Below are 18406 nucleotides of genomic sequence, written 5' to 3'. Positions count from 1 at the left end.
GCATATTACCACAAGCCTATGCGGGCATGAATGCCCTCTAGTGGTTACGTTGATAATAGCAGACAGTCGATGTCAAAGACATGTCACACACAAATCAAAGGTTATTGGTCGCATACACAGTTGAGCAGAGCGAAGTGCTTATGTTACTAGCTACTAACACTGCAGTAAAATGTCAAACACCAAATAATAATAAATAAATAAATCCTACACGAAATCAAGAAATGTCAGATCGAATCTAATTAACAGCATTCCAAGTGTAATCTGTACATATTTACACCAGATGCATTTACACAATATATACTAAGAATGATATGTATATCAGTAGATATATTACAATGAGCTATGTTGAGAATACAGTATTTAAGTACACAGTTTAAAACCCCATGGCATAATGGATAGAATTGCATGAAATTAGCTTCCTGACCAGAGACCTGAATATAAATACATACACTACCGGTCAAAGGTTTTAGAACACCTACTCATTCAAGGGTTTTTCTTAATTTTGACTATTTTCTACATTGCAGAATAATAGTGAAGACATCAGAACTATGAAATAACACATGTGAATGGTTTGTCTAAACAGTATGGACAATATATGAATATAAAAGGTGTGTTCAGCAGTAGTTATATAGAATGATCCATGACTACAATACAGTGTATACATATAAAGTGGGTAAAACAGTATGTAAACATGATTAAAATGACAAGTGTTCAATGACTATGTACATAGGGCAGCGGTCTCTAAGGTGCAGGGTACAATACCGGGCGGTAGCCGGCTAGTGACATTGTCTAATGTTCATTCAAAGGTACTGGGCGGAGGTCAGCTAGTGATAACTGTTTAAATATCTCATTGACACATCTTACAAGTTTCAAGTTTATTTGATGTGACATAATAAATGTCCAACCACACGTCTATGTACAGATTCCATTCAATTACTACAATCTCCTGAAAGAAGGAATACGGGATTAATTGACTGAAAATATTATTCATCAATTTTCACAGTATATTTCCCACACTGTTTCTGAAGTTGTAAGGTCCGGTTGCTACTGTCCTCCCCCTGGCAACAAAATCACTGATGCTGGAGTTCCACTTGACACACTCATGCAGCATCAGGATATTGTTCCCAGGGAGACACACGCACACTCGTCTTTCAGGTCCTCCCTGTCCCGAGTCTGAAAAAGAAGGAAAGGATGGAGTGAAGAGAGGAGTGGAGGAAAGATGGAGAGAGATAGACAGATGGTGGTTAACTCAAATGGAGGAAGGTGCTTGCATTTCACCCTGGCCCCTGTGTGTTTAAGGGGCACCCCCCTCTTTTATTTTATCCCGTCCTCCCTTGCTCCCTTGCTCCCTTCCTCCCTCCCACTTTCTGTATAGTCCAGGCATCATGTCACCTAGCCTGCAAACCCTGGTCCTTCTGTTAGGTCCACTGAACTTAGCAGCATTGTGCATATGATTTAGGCCAGGGTTGAAAAACAAGTTCAAATGTGGTCTAAACTATTTGTGCTGTAGTCAATCTATTTACTCAGCATCAGATAGTTCTGCTACCTCTTGACATAGATCTACAACGTCATCCGCTTCATTAATTAATTACAGTATCTTTGACTCTGATGGGCCACATTGAAAGCGGCATCCATCTTTGCTCAGATTTCAACTGTAGGGATAGGGTGGGTGGATAGCTGTTCCATTCCCTAATTTATTGTTGTTTTTCTAACTGGGGCAAAGCATAGAATATCCCTTCTCCACTGCCCCACCTGCTATTAATATCCCTAGCCAGGGTAATAACAAGTCTATATCTACCTCTCCTCTTCCCAGGTCTTCAACATTAACGGCCACTTGATGACAGTCCAAAGAAATGCAATGCACCAGTCCCACAATGCAATGCAACGGCCTGGGACACTTGTCCATGTGCAGACCCTAGTGGGCGGAGTCAGGGACAGAGAGTACCAATAGTAGATCTACCCGTGCCTAGCACTACCCGAAAAAGGGGAGGGAGGGGGGGTCGCCTTTCTTTTCTGATTGGGTTGGCTGTGAGTTTGCCACACCAATTTAGTTGTATCACACCCGCATTCGCAGGCCGGGGGGGGCTGCGTAACTATCATTTTACACCAGAGGCACAGAATCATCATATCCAGCCAACAGACGACAAGTGACACCAAACAATCCGTGAGAGGAGGGTAATTGGAGCGCACTGGGCTTATTCTGAGCAGTGGCAGTGACGCCCAAGCAAGGCGGGCGACACATGACGCTCTGCTCTCTAACCGTCCAGACCATGCAACATTGCACTCTGGGTAAACCTGTGAAATGATCTCTCCACCACCCAGGGCCCTAGCAGCCCTGTCTACAGCCTTTATTTGGACACGCCCGGAGGATAGCGTCTCACTTCTCATTCTGGCGTTTTGGGGGTTAGGGTGAAACTAGACACTGAAACAACAACAGTCAAAGTGGTAAACATGTCAGCTTATTGTGTCATGCCAGTAGTATCTTAGTATCTTAGTATCTTAGTAGCAGATTATTGGGTCTTTAGAGCGTTTGCTGACAAGAGTTCCTATAATATGATGACATAAATCTAAGATACATTTCAGAGAGCTGATAATGTATTTATGAGTCTCTGTTGACACCAGTACTCCTGCTCTTCCACAGTTGAGACCTGGACATGGCTGAACAAGCAAGACTGATGCCAATAATGCATTACCATTTTGGGCAAGTATGCGCGCATCAAGTGTGTATGTGCCTCAAGTCTGTGTGTGCGTTGTGTGCGCTTGCATGCGTGCTTAAACAAGTATTGAGTGGAGCCAACTTAGCCTAATTTATTCATCCATGTTCATTTCCCTGTACGGGCAGAACACGGTTTACTGGGGTAAGGAACTCTATACTGCAGTATACAGTACAGTAACCTGTAATGGTACCTCCACCCCTCAACATAAAGTCTAAATGTAGATACCCTGAACACATCCCTAAATAGGAGTAAACACTAAGTAGAATTGAACACATATACAGTGAGTACAGTGCCTTCAGAAAGTATTCACACACTATTACACATTTTGTTGTGTTACAGCATGAATTTAAAATGGATTAAATGGAGATTTTGTCTCACTAACCTACACACAATAGAGTACCACAGTATGCGTCATAATACCCATAAAACCTAGCGTTCAAACAGGGAAATGGTTCCAATCGTTTTTCCACCATTCATTTTTCCCATAGGGGATTTTATAAACACTTAAAATAAGGGCTGTGTTTTGTGTAGACTTACCCTGGTGTGACGTTTTTATAACCACGCAAATCTCTCTTGGACAAGGTGACTTTTATCAATATATTCGCCTGTTGACGTGCCCTTGAGCAAGGCACTTAACCCTAACAGCTCCTGTGAGTCGCTCTGGATAAGATGACTAAAATGTAAATGTAAGTCAGTGAACTCCAAAACTCATGTTGTGACAGAATTCTACCACTAGAAGGCAGATAAACCCATGTTGTGACAGTATCCTTCCACTAGAAGGCAGATAAACCCATGTCATGACAGGATCCATCCACTAGAAGGCAGATAAACCCATGTCATGACAGTATCCTTCCACTAGAAGGCAGATAAACCGATGTCATGACAGTATCCTACCATTAGAAGGCAGATAAACCCATGTCATGACAGTATCCTACCACTAGGAGGCAGAGAAGAGAACCCCTCCCTCCAGAAGAGCTCGTTTCACTCAGCCAGTGTGTGTAGTGGATGGAAGTAGACCTTATAGGGTCATGCATATCTAATAGACGATGTGGCTCTGCTGCTGTGTCACGGCGATTTAAAAATAAAAGTGCCATGTCAGTCTGGCAGCTCTCCCACCTGCCTCTCTCTGCCTGGGTTCTGGGTTGTTACCATGGTGAGGAGAAGAGATTAGGAGCTCAAATGACCCAGCTTGAACAGGAACACAAATTATAGATATAGCTGTCTATACCTATACTGTCTATATCTATACTGTAAGGTTCATTTGCCCTGGACTTTTGGTATATATAGGTGTGGGATCTTAATTCTCCTGCACAGTAGTAAAATGCAATCTTGTATACAAGGTTTAAAAAGGCTTCTAATGTTTGTAATTTCCACTTTAAAATGTCAGACTTGATTTGTCCTACTCTGCAGAATGTTTGTGAAGGGGTTTATTAGGGATTTATTAGGTAGTTAATTGACTGTTAACACAACACTAGGCTGGACTGTGAACTGTTAGTTTGGTCTCTGGGGAGAAAGAGGGGGATTGGAGGGTTCGGGTTCGTAGAGTGTTGGAGGTCGTGAGGTGTGTAGGGGGCTGGGAGGTGGGTAGAGGGGTGGGTGGGGAGTGTAAGGGGGTGAGGGGTTAGTCAAGACAAGCACTGGCACACCTAGGCCTGTCATTACATCATCAATCTGTACAACCTCATTTTAGGAATTTCACTAATACTTTAAAAAAAAATGAATCATTAAAATGGTTACAGTATATATTACTACGGTGATACTCAAAACATTGTTTGAGTCTATAAAAGTGAGCATAGTGACTGTAGAAAGTAAACTGAAACTATCCTAATGTGATAACAAGAAACCCATTGAAGCCTGTGACGGTCCCATATAAAGGTACACATACGAACACGTGAATGCAACTCATACAGTACTGTAACAGAAGCAGGAGACCAGCTTAGAGCAAACTGATATTTCAGCAATAACATGAAGCTAGCACTGAGCCGCAGAACACACAATCACTGAGAAATTTGCTGGCGACGCTGAGAGGCAAAGGACTGTTGGGAAAGTGTTGAAAAGCTAGACTGTCACCTCTGACCTGCACACACACACACACGCAATCATAATCCAAGACGGACAGCTGTAGAACTCTTGGATGGTGCAAAGTGATCATTCAGCCAGCCACACTCAACCACAACCACTATCAGATACTAAAACAGTCCCACTGGGACAGCTGGTCTGGAGGGAGAGGACACAGCGTACATACAGTAGCCTGAGAATCTAATGATTGACAAATTGGCAAACACATTCCCTAACTGGAGAGCTATATCAAATGAAATTGTTTTCGTGGTTTCCGAGGACTGGCCAGCGATGTTCTAATTTAAACCCTCAGCTCTGCTCTGTGCTTCTCCTATCCCTCACACCCTCGCCCCATCCCAACCTCCTCCAAAGGGTGCTGGGGAACCCCACCCTTCACTCACCCACCACCGGACAGAGAGAGACTGTCACTCATGCTCTAAGCCAACTGGCATCAGAATGGCCCTATTACAGCTCGGGGGGGGGGGGGGGGGGGGTACTACTCCAGTTGCATGGTGCAACTATATTTCAGTCCAAAATGTAATGAGTCAGGGTTATCCCTGGTTACGAATTAAACAGACAGGAAACAGAAGATAGAGGGACAGAGAGAGGCGGACGGTGAAGGGTATAGGCTACATATGCCAAAATAGATTTTCACATTTAATAAATAGCTAACATGACACTTGTTGCAGGCTAACTTACTTATGATTAAAATAATTGCAGTTTAATTCATGTCAACAATTTTTTACCCTATGGTTTGCTGCTTCTATCCCCACTCTTTAAATAGAGTCGCTGGCTAGCTGCATTGTCACGGATCCCCCCGGTACTGCTGCTCATTCTGTTTACCAGTTCCGGAGGTCATCGTCACCGGCCTTCTAGGCTACACTGAACTGTGTCATTACGCACATTTGTACAAATGTGCCCTTTGTTTCCCATTGGGCTGTCCATTATATTTTCCATGTCCGTTGGTCGTGTGAGTACCTATGCGTTGTCTGAGCCTGTGCTGCGTGTTTTGTGTATTACGGGTCTCGTCCCGTGTCGTTCTACGAGGTTTACCCCCGCTCTTTTGTTTGGGTACATCCCAGTGTTACTGTACATGTTTGTTTTGGGTGTATTAAAAACCCAGATGTAATCCTGCGCCTGTCTCCAAATCCTTTATACCAGAGTGACATGCATTCTTTACATTTTTGTGCTGACCGATGGTAGCCAATGGCTAAAGCACAGAGATTAAAAGACAAGTTTGAATTTAAACCCGTACATGAAATAAGCTACAGCACAGTGTAGGATGGTGGAAGCAAAGATCCCTGTTGATTTGAACAAACCTGTCTAACCCAAATCTCTTAACTCTTTAAGGGGTCCTGGAGCTTGAGAAGTGCACATTACATTCCACCCCACGGCCCCTTTCCTATCCAGAAATTAACACAAGAGAAAGACCAACCATTTTCTAACACTCCTTAGAACAGAAGGGTGGAGGGGAAGCGAGAGAGTCAGGAGAGAAAGAAAGAGGGAGAGAAAGGATAAAAAAGTGAGAGGGGGGAGAGAGCAAGTGAGAGAAAGAGAAATGAAGAGAAACTGAGAGAAAAAGAGCGCTGCGCCTGCTGATGTGGGTGTAGAAGGGAAACCTGATATACAATGGCTTAACGACCATCTCAGGCAGTTACAGTAGACTAGCTAACAGAGGCCTATTTAATGGCCTGGTGAAATCACACCAGCAGAGGGTGATGTGTGTGGGGAAGTCTCTCTCCGGCCCCTTGAGATACAACTGGCCAAATGTCCCCTCTAACCCAGGGCTGTTCAATCCCGGTCCTCGGGACTTGGGAGCCACACATGGTACATGCTTTTGTGCCAAATCAACCACACCTGATTCAACTAAGCCTGGGTCGCAGCCAAAGGGGGTCTTTAACTGGGACGGAGAGTTGGTTGAAACATTGTCCATTTAATAAAGGTCATTGGGGATACGTAACAGTGTGCACGTTCATTTTATTTGCTTATTTACTCAACCCACCTGATAACATCCTCCACATAATATTACTCCTATAAATGTCTGGTAATTTTCATCCCTGGGCAAAACTATGTTCTGCTGTGTTTATCCTCCCAAACCCAGTGGGTAGCCTACCCTTGGCTCACATGCAGACTGCAGAATGAGTGTGAGGGAAGGTTCTTAGGTTGTTGTTGTGGAGGGGACAGGGTACTCAGCCAGCCTGGCAGTAAGTTAGGCTGGAGTAAGGAGTAACGTGAGCGGTGATCAGAACGTGAGCAGCAATCAGATAGAACACTCTGTCTTGTGTTCCTTTGGTTGCTGAGGATTTATAGCTGCGAGAAGTGAGACAGGGTTACTACAGGGCTCCCATCAACACGCACTCACTCACGCACACACACATGCACGCACGCACACACAGACAGGCATGTACGCATGCACACACGCACGCACACACACACACTTAAATCTTGAGTGATTGATGTCAAAGCGTCAGGAGAGCGAAATAAAACCGCTTGAGGAGGGAGAGGCCTTGCGAGGAGAAGTGGGGTGATGGGATTGGGGGGGTCGAGATGAATCTGAGAACGGTATCGGTATGTCCCCCACCACAGCTGGTCCGATGGAAATAGACAGAGATGTAACTGAGCCCAGGGAAGAAGAGGAGCAATCGCTTTCCCCAGGATGGATGTTCAAGCAGTCTCTCTCTCTCTCTCTCTCTCTCTCTCTCTCTCTCTCTCTCTCTCTCTCTCTCTCTCTCTCTCTCTCTCTCTCTCTCTCTCTCTCTCTCTCTCTCTCTCTCTCTCTCTCTCTCTCTCTCTCTCTCTCTCTCTCTCTCTCTCTCTCTCTCTCTCTCTCTCTGTATCACTATTCTCTCGAGGGGGCAAATGTTTAAAACATTAAAAACCTCTACATGCAGTCCACAGTAATTACCCGATGACAATGGCAGGTAGATCCAAAGCCCATACCCATAGCAGCCAGTTAGTGGGCTGAGCGATCGAGCCCGGGCAGGCTGCAGATCTCTGTGTCTGAGTGTGAGAGGAGCAGCAGAGCCCCAGATATACTCCCTGTGACTTCCCAAAGACCTTATCAGTGGTAGAAACGTTGTCCATAAACAGCATACAGAATCAGACCTGAGCAGACCTCACCCTGAAATGTGCACAAACCCAAGTCAAAACAGGATTTGTTTTCTTTCAGATACTTAAGATGCACTTCATTTAGCTTGCTCGATGCAGTGGGACCAACGGATAAAAAGCCAGATAAAGAAAGCAAGCAAAAAGCCCAAACCCAGCAGGTCAGCAGGCTCTCTCTCTCTCCTCTTACTCTGGGAGTGAGAAGAGAACGCTGCCACCACCTGGTTGGCTTGGCAGCTGAGAGACCGTCCCCATGTCTGTCAGCTATGCCAAAATGACTCAGCTCTCAAGTTTTTACACAAAATAATTGTATAGACATTTTTACCCCATAATATAATTAATCAATAAGGCCCGAGGGGGTGTGGTATATAGACAATATACCACAGCTAAGGGATGTTCTTTGGTATGACGCAACACAGAGTGCCAGGACACAGCTCTTAGACGTGGTATATTGACAATATATCACAAACCCCCAGAGGTGCCTTATTGCTATTATGAACTGGTTACCAACATACTTAGAACAGTTAAAAGAAACGTTTTGTCGTACCCGTGGTATACGGTCTGATATACCACGGCTGTCAGCCAACCAGCATTCAGGGCTCGAACTACCCAGTTTATAATCCCCTTTTGATAGATCAACAAGACATTTTACAAACCCAAACAATTCAGTCTTGTCAGGTCTCAACATGACATCATATCTGGCAAAGTGGATACAGTAAGCTCTATCAACCAGCACAATGCAAAACAGGACTACAATGACAAACACAAAATCCCAATCACAAAAATATATAATTTTCCTCCTACTCACCACTATGGTTCTCCATGTAGAAGAAGGCTGCTCTGCTCCTTAGTCCCATTGTCTTTCCTCCTCTACCTCCACTACTACTGTGTATTGTCTTCATGGATATCAACAAGCTTCACCTGCACAGGAAACTACATAGAACGCCAACATCCACACACAGCTAAAACATAAAGTCAATCTGTTCAGTCTCTACGTGTACTAGCCCTACCACCCATCCCTCTTCCCCTCTCCCTCATCCCCCCCATCCCCCTTTCCTCCATCACACAGGAAACCTGGCCTTCCTGCAAACAAGCATCGGAGCATGGAAGGGGACAAGGCCGCGGCCGGGGGCAGGTATGGAGGGAGAGGATGTTTTTGTCGTTATTCAACTCCCCTGGCTGAGAGGCCTGCTGTCGTCTATCCTGAGGAAACCGGCTCACGTCATTGGTGCTCAGAGGAGCTCTACAACTCCAGCCATAGGCTTGCACGTGCTCAGTAGCAGGCCCACAGTGACACAGATCGCTTCAGATAGGGCCTGGGGCAGATATCAACAATGACCCCCACATGTGAGCAATGAAGTAGATGTATTATTAGGGATAGTGGCGATACTGTAAATCATCATTCCCCAAAGTTTCATGTAAGGGTAAATGTGTCAAGGTCAGTTCAAGCTCTTTATCGATATGTTTCTCTCCAGAGCTAGTAGCTGTTGAACCAGCAGGAAACATTACGCTGTACTGTTTCCAGGCCAACGGCCATTATCCAGTTACTGTACATAATAGGCTACAGTAGAGCATGGCCACCTGGGAATGTGTGAAAACTCCAGCAGGTGGCTGTTCAGTAAAACAGCCTCACAGGGAGGTGGCTCTTCAACATTCATCAGTCGTTAACACTTCCTCAACCTCTATCAGGCACCAACAGCTGTGTCTGCCCCACTGCAAAGACATAACATGTAGAGTAGTACTGACACTGGAGATTTGAAGAATCAAAACCTAATATTCTCATAAAACAAAGTCCCTGGTAAGTGATTTACCGCTACCCGTGACGATAGTGAGCCTACCCCCATCGCAGGGGAAGCCCAAACGTGACTGAGCCTCCGAATAACAGGATGTTTATAGCTAAGCCTGGGGGATCCTGTGCCAGAGAGACAGCTCTGTAACACAGGGAGGAAGCAACCAGAAACTTAGAGAAGGGAGAGGGCAGAGAGGAGGGAGATGAGCAAAAGGGAGTGGAGGATGACAGGAAGAGAGGGAGAGAGAAGAGCAGGCAAGCCAGGCGATATCTGGCCAACCAAATATAGCATGTCTTCTATTTTCTTGTCCTCTTATCTGTTCCTTAAGCCTTTTCCCCAGCATGTCTGAAAGGAAAAACACTAAATCACATGAATACAAAGACAGATCAACACTTCTGATCATGTATCACTGTCACTGGCTGTTTCAAACAAATCTCATATTCAGGCTGAAAGGGTTCAATCTGTACTTTTTCCGCTATATGGGGGAAAAGCTAGTAAGAATGGCTTTCTGTTCACCAGAAGGGCCACTTTCAATTGGTCTCTTAATTAAGTGCCAAACAAAAGCTTTGTCATAGTGACGCCGTGACATCCACGTCAGTTGAACGTCAAGTGGGCCCAAAAGACAGCTGTGTTTGGCAGGGAAACGCTGGTGGTTTCTGACACCATGGCATCATAAGATCGCTCTTATCAGTAGCTTTCTACCTCACCATCAGTTAGGATAGAACCACAAGCTGCTACGTTTCATCACGATCTCGCTACAGTTTCAGTATGGCTCTCACAGACTTCCTTGCTGCGTCAGATATTACTTCAGCTATCAATGCTTGCAAAGGTATGAATGTGTGTTTGCACTTTTGACCTCTACTGTAACTTAATGTTGTGGGGAATGTTATAGTAGTTGTGTTGGGTTGCCCATAGGGACTCATAAATGCCGTTTATATTTCTCTATATGATTGTGGCTTCACAAATGTGTTTACGTAAAGTAACTGGAAATGCAAGTTATGGGCTATTAATTTCAATCATCAACGGTTTGTTTGGTCCTTTGTCGTTATGCACTGTCCATTCTGCTTTTAGCAAACGACTCCTTCAGCCCAAAGAAGTTTTTTGCGATGGTGGGCTTGTCCAAGAAGTCTCCCCCTGAGATTGAGAAGATCTTCATGATCCTGGACCAGGACAAGAGTGGCTACATCGAACAGGACGAGCTACAGTTGAGTCTCAATATAACATACACGTCTTCTAGGGAACTTGATCCCAAGATCAAAATAGCAGCAGATACTAGGCAGATACAAATATTTTTATTTTATTTTGTTTCCTAAAAAAAGTATCCTAATACAAAGACTTAAGATCCTTTAGAGTTAGATGGATACAACCAAACACACAACAGTTCTACTGTACAGTGTACTGTATGTAATGCTACTTTTTGTGTTTTGTGTGTGTGTGTGTGTGTGTGTGTGTGTGTGTGTGTGTGTGTGTGTGTGTGTGTGTGTGTGTGTGTGCGTGTGCGTGTGCGTGTGTGTTAGGCTTTTCCTCCAGAACTTCTCCAAGGGGGCTCGTCCCCTGACAGCGGCTGAGACCAGAGCCTTTCTCCTAGCTGGGGACAAAGACGGGGACGGAAAGATAGGCTGGGACGGTAGGGTTACTAGGCCATCAGGCAGGTTGACATTTATTGTCATGAGCCTTGTCCTGGAGGCAGAACTGAGCAATTTTGCCTTAGATAGGCCACCAGTAAACTCCAAATTGGCTATATTGTATTAGGGTTATCAGTGTGGTTAAGGTTATGGTTAAGGGTTAGGTTAAAAATCTGATTTTATAACTGTGCCAGCTAGTGACCACTCTCCAGAACAAGATTCATGACGAAATACACTAACCTGCGGTGGCCAGGGTCGGCTGTTAACATTTATGATTCTTATGGCAGTTTAAGGATCACTGGATGAGAAACCCAGTTTGGAAATGTAGTTAGACAGTAATTAAATCTGTACATTCTGCATATTGAACATTAAGAATTAACGCATTGAAAACAGTTTGTGTCTCTCTTTCAGAGTTCTCCAACCTTGTCATGTCTTCATAAAGAGAGGAAGATAAAGAAGATGTTTATTTTTGACAATCTTGTAGTTTGAAGACAAGCAGTACATGGTCTGTGTGAATCTGCTCAGTGCCTTCTTGGGTTGGTCCAGCCTCTGTCTGTCAGTACAAATAGTGCAATATGCTGTATGCTAGTTTTGACTAAGGAAAATATGATATTGTAAACCAATACAAATAAACAGTCTTTGGCTTAACACTTGCCTCGCCTGCAGCTGTCTTTCTCTGATGTAAAGTTTATAAATACAGTATATATGGCTTTGACCATAAATATTGTAGCACCTGTTTCACATGACAGTATGTGATGTATCCTAGTCATGTCCTTGACAGGCTGCTCCTTGCATGAATATGAGCATGTGTCCCAGGGTAAGGAGTCAAGTCAACACAAGTCTATATTCCTCTCATGTGTATCCAACTGCAGTAGATCATCCAAACCAAGTCTATATTCCTCTCATGTGTATCCAACTGCAGTAGATCATCCAAACCAAGTCTATATTCCTCTCATGTGTATCCAACTGCAGTAGATCATCCAAACCAAGTCTATATTCCTCTCATGTGTATCCAACTGCAGTAGATCATCCAAACCAAGTCATTGTCTTCTCATGATTATTCATGTACAGTATATATGGAAGGCAGACGAGGGATCAGGTTTCTTGCTATAAACTGATAACTTGGGAACCTTTTAACTGTCAGGAAGATCATGTCTATGTTTCTATCAACAACAACAACTTTTAACATGTTTAAATGAGACTCTGCTAGTATGGAGGTGATTTTATCGTTTACAAATATGACAAGCACAATATCGTCCAGCATAAGAATGATGAATCTATGTAAAATAATTGTGAAGTAGAAAATCTAGACCTACATCATATGAATATATACATTTGCATTAAGCTTATAAAAAAAAAATATGGTTTACACTATATTGTACAGATAGTTAAAGAGTTGGATTTTTATATAAATCATACAAAACAAAATGATCTGATTTGATGGATACTAAATTGTTCATGTCTGTTTATCATCTCACACTTGCTCTATACATTTTCAGAAACACACTGATGTCACCAAGTGCCACATTGCCCTGATTGCAGATAATGGGTCATATGAAGAAAATGCATTGCAGGCATTTTATCTCCAACATACAACCGAATGAGAAGACCAGCTTGAAGCCCAAAATGCCCCTCTTGCATTTCACCCAAGGACTGCATGCATATCCCTAGTTGAAAGGATAAAAATAGTACAATTTGACTACTAGACACATTTTTCCAAAACGAACCCTAAGCATACGGTGTGTGTTACACCTTGAAGGGCGAGGGTATATAATGTGGGAGCTAGGGGAGTATTGCTTCATCCAGCCCTACACTGAGATACAGCAGCCTCCTCGCCACTAATCCACTAATCCTCCAAAGGTGAGTTCCCTCAACCGGACTGATGCTCTAATTTAGGCTACAGACCACCAATGGTTTTCAGCATCAGCAACATGCAAAGATTTTTCTTTACTGCCTCCACGGAATACATTCAATAAAAATGAAGAGGGAAACGTTTCTATCTGGAATGCGTTTGGAATTGGAGTTTAAATAAAGCGAAAATTGGACTTAAAGCACTTACCTGAGAGATGGAGATGGAGGACTTATGCCATGGTTTTGGCGCACGAGGAATCTCAGTTCGAGGACCACTCTGAATGATACTTACTGTCACTGGCAGACATGTCTTACTCAATGTTCCTTTCTTTACCAATGCTTCTTCTCCATCTAAATTGCCATGGACCTTCATGACAGTGAAAGTCCTATGTGAATCTTTCTGTGTGAATGGTTGAGAGACAGAATAGAAACAGGCTCCAGAGCTGGTAGAAATAGATGAAAGAGATGATCTGATAAACAGGTCTAGCAGACCTAAAGGTCATGGGTCAGCATACTACTGTATGGGCTTTGGCCTGCTGTAGTTTCTTGCATTGAGGCACTCTGCCTTTGAGCACAGATGAGCTACGTTTGGAACATAAACCTGTAAGCTACAGATAACACAGTACTAATGCTATTTATTATCCATTTAAATCCATTAATTCATTAAACAATTAGTAAATTCATGAAATAACATTTGGGAAAAGGTCTATCTAAATATATATATATATATGCCTGAGACAGTTTTCTTGACAATAGATGTGGTTATCAGAGTCAAAAGGTTAGTGGGCCCAAGTATTTTCTGTTGAATATTCATGTTCATGACTTTGAAAATGTCTCTCTCTCTCTTTTTCTCTTCACTTGTTTTCTCTCTCCCTACTTCTCAGAATCGAAAAAATGGCTTTCAAGGGAATGCTTAAGGACGAGGATATTGCTGCTGCCCTCCAGCATTGCGCAGGTGTGCTATACTTAATTCATTTATGACAATCAATGTCAGTTAAAGTGAAAGGGCCCATATTGACCATGTATAATCATCCATGAGCAGGTTGTGATGTTGAAATGACCACTGTGTTTATCCCTCACAGCTGCTGAGTCCTTCAACCACAAGGAGTTCTTCGCCAAGGTTGGCCTGGCTGGCAAGTCTACTGAGGATTTGAAGAAAGCCTTCTACTTTGTTGACCAGGACAAGAGTGGCTTCATTGAGGAGGATGAGCTCAAGTAAGTCTCACATTGATCCAGTTGATTCAGTTGTCAAAAGCTAACTTACTGTACAGTACAAGGCAACTTATTCCTGAGGAAGGCAGTTAACCCACTGTTCCCCGGGCGTCGAAGACGTGGATGTCGATTAAGGCAGCCCAGTTGATTCAGTTGTCAAAAGCTAACTTACTGTACAGTACAACGCAACACCACCCATGAAACTGAAATTAATACGAGTGCATATCTTGACTATTCCTTGATCTCCACTCACCAAGTCTCATTTTAATTTGATCGCATAGGGATACTTAAACACACCCTTCAAATCAAATCACATTTCACTGGTTGCGTGCACATATTTTGCAGATGTTACCGCAGCTGCAGTGAAATGCTTATGTTTCTAGCTCCAACAGTGCGATATACCTAACAATACCAAACAATACACACAAAAAACAATAAAAATATAGAAATGACGAAATATGAGAATGAGCAATGTCAGAGACTGGAATATATATATACATATATATGTATATATATATCTATGTACCATCATATATATATATGTATATATATATATACTGTCTATACACCATCATATATATATATGTATATGATGGTGTATAAACAGTATGGACAATATATGAATATAAAAGGTGTGTTCAGCAGTATTTATATAGTATGATCCATGACTACAATACAGTATATACATATAAAGTGGGTAAAACAGTATGTAAACATGAATAAAGTGACCAGTGTTCAATGACTATGTACATAGGGCAGCAGTCTCTAAGGTGCTCCTCTCTCTCCAGGCTGTTCCTCCAGACCTTCTCTGCTGGTGCCAGAGCTCTGACAGATAAAGAGACCAAGGCCTTCCTTGCGGCAGGAGATGCTGATGGTGATGGCATGATTGGAGTGGATGGTAATCAAATCACTTTTATAAATTTCTATCAAACAAGCAACTATGTACTTGACCCTATCCAGTTGGCCAAGTAACTGTAACAACAAACAATTTTTAGTAGCGCGTAACTACTTTTAAATGCCATGACATGTAGGAAATTAGGATTTTATGAGGATCATTTTTTTTTTCAAGTTCTCATCATGACCTGTCTTGCAATAACTGTTGTTGTTTCTTCCTTGTTTCCACAGAGTTCACCACCTTGGTGAAAGTATAAGTCATCTATCATTGGCTCGGTTTTCATAGAACCACAAGTCTGCTGTTGAGGTTGTCCTGGCTTGCTGCCTGTCAAATACTGCATCTTTTTTATATTCATTTTATTTATGAATGTCACCCCACACTCCCAAAGCGTGTTGACTGTTATGTTTTCTAACTACGTCAGCCGGTGTGCAAAAGTTTACCACCAGACCTTTGCACTTTTAGAAAATTTCAATAAATTTTCATTTGGATTAACAACGACTTTTGTTTTTAATGGTTTTTCATCTGACATTGAGTATCACAGTTGAGCAAGTCCTTCGAAGAACTAAAGAAGGAATAAAATGTTATGTTTCTTTAGAATATTGGAGTATACAGGACTGATGCAGCACACACTAGCTACACCGGGATTCCCATCAGCATTACTCCACAGGGTACTGAGAAGTAACTGTATATAGTGACCTCTGCTATACATCATGTGAACATTTAGGTTCACAAAACAGGATCCACCTACTGGCACTGCATCTAGGAGACATATATATGTTCAGCTCTGGCACACTTATAGCTGGTTCAGAAAGATACAGATACTGCCAGGGCCTCTCGGAGACATCTCTTTAGAGGGCTGGCCAGCTGGAGGATCTCTTGCATATGTTCAGTTAGAGCCAGCACATTGCAAAGGCCCCCAGCCAGCTCTTGGCTAGGGTTTCAGAACTCCCATGTTACAACGGTTTTGTTAATGAGGCACATTTATGAACAAGATTCTCTCCCTCAGCTATCAGACTGAGAAAATGTCATACTCGGTGACATAGAAGAAGGCCATTTCTATTTATGTCGCGAGGGAGGGAAAAGTGAACAAATTGCACTCTGAACTTTTACTTGCAGATATTTGTTTACATGTAGAATGTACAGTAAATGTATTTAATTATTTGTATATGCTATTGATGACAAGGTGGGATTTAGTCCAAGGACCACCTCTAAGTGGAGTTTGGAATGTCAGAATGTCAGAATATTAGAATGTCCCACATCAGCTTGGATTCCTTCCTGATTTCAGCTGATAACGGGTTGTCCACTGTTCTGACACATCCATCTAACAACAACACTCATATTAAATAATGGCAGGAATAGATAAAAAGCACATAATCTAAGGGAGAAGATTTAAGGGGGAAACGCTTTAATCTTATTTGTGTCAAGATGGATTCCTCTACCTATCTGTGGGTAAAGGTCAGGGGTTAGGGGTCAAGCCGAACGCACCTGAGGATCAAGGATGGGGAGAGGAGTGACTGACTGATAAAAAGTATTGAATATGCTATTTCTATGTAATTACCATTTTCCCATGTAATTCTAGACCTGTTGAATTATGTACCATAAAATATAAACTGATGAGGTTGCCAGCTCTAAATCTATTTAAAGGGCCACTACTACTATGGCCAGTACACACACAAAGGTTTGGATAGTCTCTACACAACCATAGAAAAAGAACGGCAACAAACTGCATTCCATAGTTTATCCAGCTGGCCTTCTCAAACAAAAGTAACAAGTGCCACCTCAACAGTGCCACCTGCTACAGTATGAAACACATAGCATACGTACCAAATGGCACCCTATTCTTTCTATAGCGTACTACTTTTTATCAGGGCCCATAGAACTCTGGTCAAAAATAGTGCACTACTAAGTAGTGCCATTTGGGATGTAGACACATTAACCGTGTCACACACGTTACTGTATGTATACTCGTATGTGGACTCCTGCATCCAAAATGGCACCATCGAGAGCATTGTTAAAATTGAGTGATGTACAGTACAGTAGTCTAGGTATTGCGTAATGGCTCTCCCCAGATCTGAATGTTTGAATGATGATGGAAGTAGACCTATCACCTTTCACTGTTCTCGTAAATAGTAGCATAGCCATACTGAGAAACAGCCTGGAGGGGAGTAGGGGAGCTGAAAGGGACCAAAATAACACCAGGCACCCTTCAATTAGACAGAGGTGATGACTGACTCAATTTATCCTTTGTGCCAAATACATTCCTATGGGTGTCCCCTCTTCTCTCCCCTGAGCCACTGATTTAAAAAATATGTTTATTTTATTATTATTTTACCTTTACTTTAACAGGGAGTCCCATTGAGACCAATGTCTTTTTCGCAAGGAAGCCCTGCACACACACAATTTACAAAATATAATATAATACAAATATACAAAATGACAAACTTGCTCAGGAAAAATATTCACATTCCTCAGCAAAGAGGTCCCCAATTAACATGTTTAACCACCCAAAGGGCACCAGTACATCCAATTGTAGGGAAAGATGTGAAATATAGATTAATGATTCCATAAATTATTAGGCCCTAATTAGAGTTCTATGAGTACATTTTTTGCCAAATGTGCAAATCTTATATGACAGATAAAAGAACCTATACAATTGTATATGACATTTTGGGCTAGATTTTGAATTATTTTGTTATTATGTTTCTTGAGCTTTTATTTTTATTTTCACCATATATCATGCACTTGTTTCAATGCTTCAATGCTGTCATTTCCGTCTCAATATCAAATCATTTATGGGTAGCAATGAAGTACCTTACTGTGATTGTTTTCAATTAAAATTGACAAAAAGAAGCAAAAATTGCTTCTTAGCAAAGAGCAATTTCTCAAGCAGGAGTGCTTGGACTGTCTGGGAGTGGTCTGAGTGGGGAGGGGAAAACTGAAAACGAGTTGTTATTGGTAGAGAGGTTTGGAACTCTTTCTTATTATTCTATTAGCTAATTTGTCACCTGGTGATGTCACCAGGCAGGCCAAAATACCATCCCACTAAAACAGGCTGAAATTTCAGGCGTTCTTTTCAAAAACGATCTTACACTAAAAGGGCATTATCATAATTTTCACAATTTCATAGTATTATTCCAACCTTGTAGTGTGGCA

General features: G+C 42.4%; 3 protein-coding genes across 3 annotated transcripts in view; 2 read left to right on the top strand and 1 right to left on the bottom strand.

Moving 5' to 3' along the window:
- Positions 1-8828, bottom strand: part of LOC139580722 (serine/threonine-protein kinase LMTK2-like) — a 14206-nt gene extending 5378 nt beyond the window's left edge. Inside the window, exon 1 of the mRNA XM_071409665.1 lies at positions 8689-8828. The gene's annotated coding sequence lies outside the window, so the exon portion shown is untranslated. The remainder of the gene's footprint in view (positions 1-8688) is intronic.
- A 1513-nt stretch (positions 8829-10341) lies between these two features.
- Positions 10342-11948, top strand: LOC139580720 (parvalbumin, thymic-like). Its single transcript, XM_071409664.1, has 4 exons — positions 10342-10499; positions 10742-10874; positions 11188-11297; positions 11707-11948. Exons 1-4 carry the CDS (start codon positions 10439-10441, stop codon positions 11733-11735), a joined length of 333 nt encoding a protein of 110 aa, XP_071265765.1. The 5' UTR covers positions 10342-10438; the 3' UTR covers positions 11736-11948.
- Positions 11949-13072: 1124 nt separating this feature from the next.
- LOC139580719 (parvalbumin-2-like) lies at positions 13073-15751 on the top strand. The gene is made up of 5 exons (XM_071409663.1): positions 13073-13155; positions 14031-14101; positions 14229-14361; positions 15147-15256; positions 15484-15751. The coding sequence occupies exons 2-5, from the start codon at positions 14041-14043 to the stop codon at positions 15507-15509; spliced, it is 330 nt and encodes a 109-aa protein (XP_071265764.1). The 5' UTR covers positions 13073-13155; positions 14031-14040; the 3' UTR covers positions 15510-15751.
- The last annotated feature ends 2655 nt before the right edge of the window (positions 15752-18406 follow it).

This window comes from Salvelinus alpinus, chromosome 7 (assembly GCF_045679555.1).
Source record: "Salvelinus alpinus chromosome 7, SLU_Salpinus.1, whole genome shotgun sequence".
NCBI classification, from domain to species: domain Eukaryota; kingdom Metazoa; phylum Chordata; class Actinopteri; order Salmoniformes; family Salmonidae; genus Salvelinus; species Salvelinus alpinus.
Note: the sequence above shows the minus strand (reverse complement) of the source record. Positions and strands in the feature narration are given on the sequence as shown.

Excerpts from the sequence above, each read along its gene's own strand:
- LOC139580720 (XM_071409664.1), top strand. The coding sequence starts at position 10,439 with ATGGCTCTCACAGACTTCCTTGCTGCGTCAGATATTACTTCAGCTATC. Across the intron at positions 10,875-11,187 it reads ATCGAACAGGACGAGCTACA|GCTTTTCCTCCAGAACTTCT; the intron begins GTTGAGTCTCAA and ends CGTGTGTGTTAG. Across the intron at positions 11,298-11,706 it reads CGGAAAGATAGGCTGGGACG|AGTTCTCCAACCTTGTCATG; the intron begins GTAGGGTTACTA and ends TCTCTCTTTCAG.
- LOC139580719 (XM_071409663.1), top strand. The coding sequence starts at position 14,041 with ATGGCTTTCAAGGGAATGCTTAAGGACGAGGATATTGCTGCTGCCCTC. Across the intron at positions 14,362-15,146 it reads ATTGAGGAGGATGAGCTCAA|GCTGTTCCTCCAGACCTTCT; the intron begins GTAAGTCTCACA and ends CTCTCTCTCCAG. Across the intron at positions 15,257-15,483 it reads TGGCATGATTGGAGTGGATG|AGTTCACCACCTTGGTGAAA; the intron begins GTAATCAAATCA and ends TTGTTTCCACAG.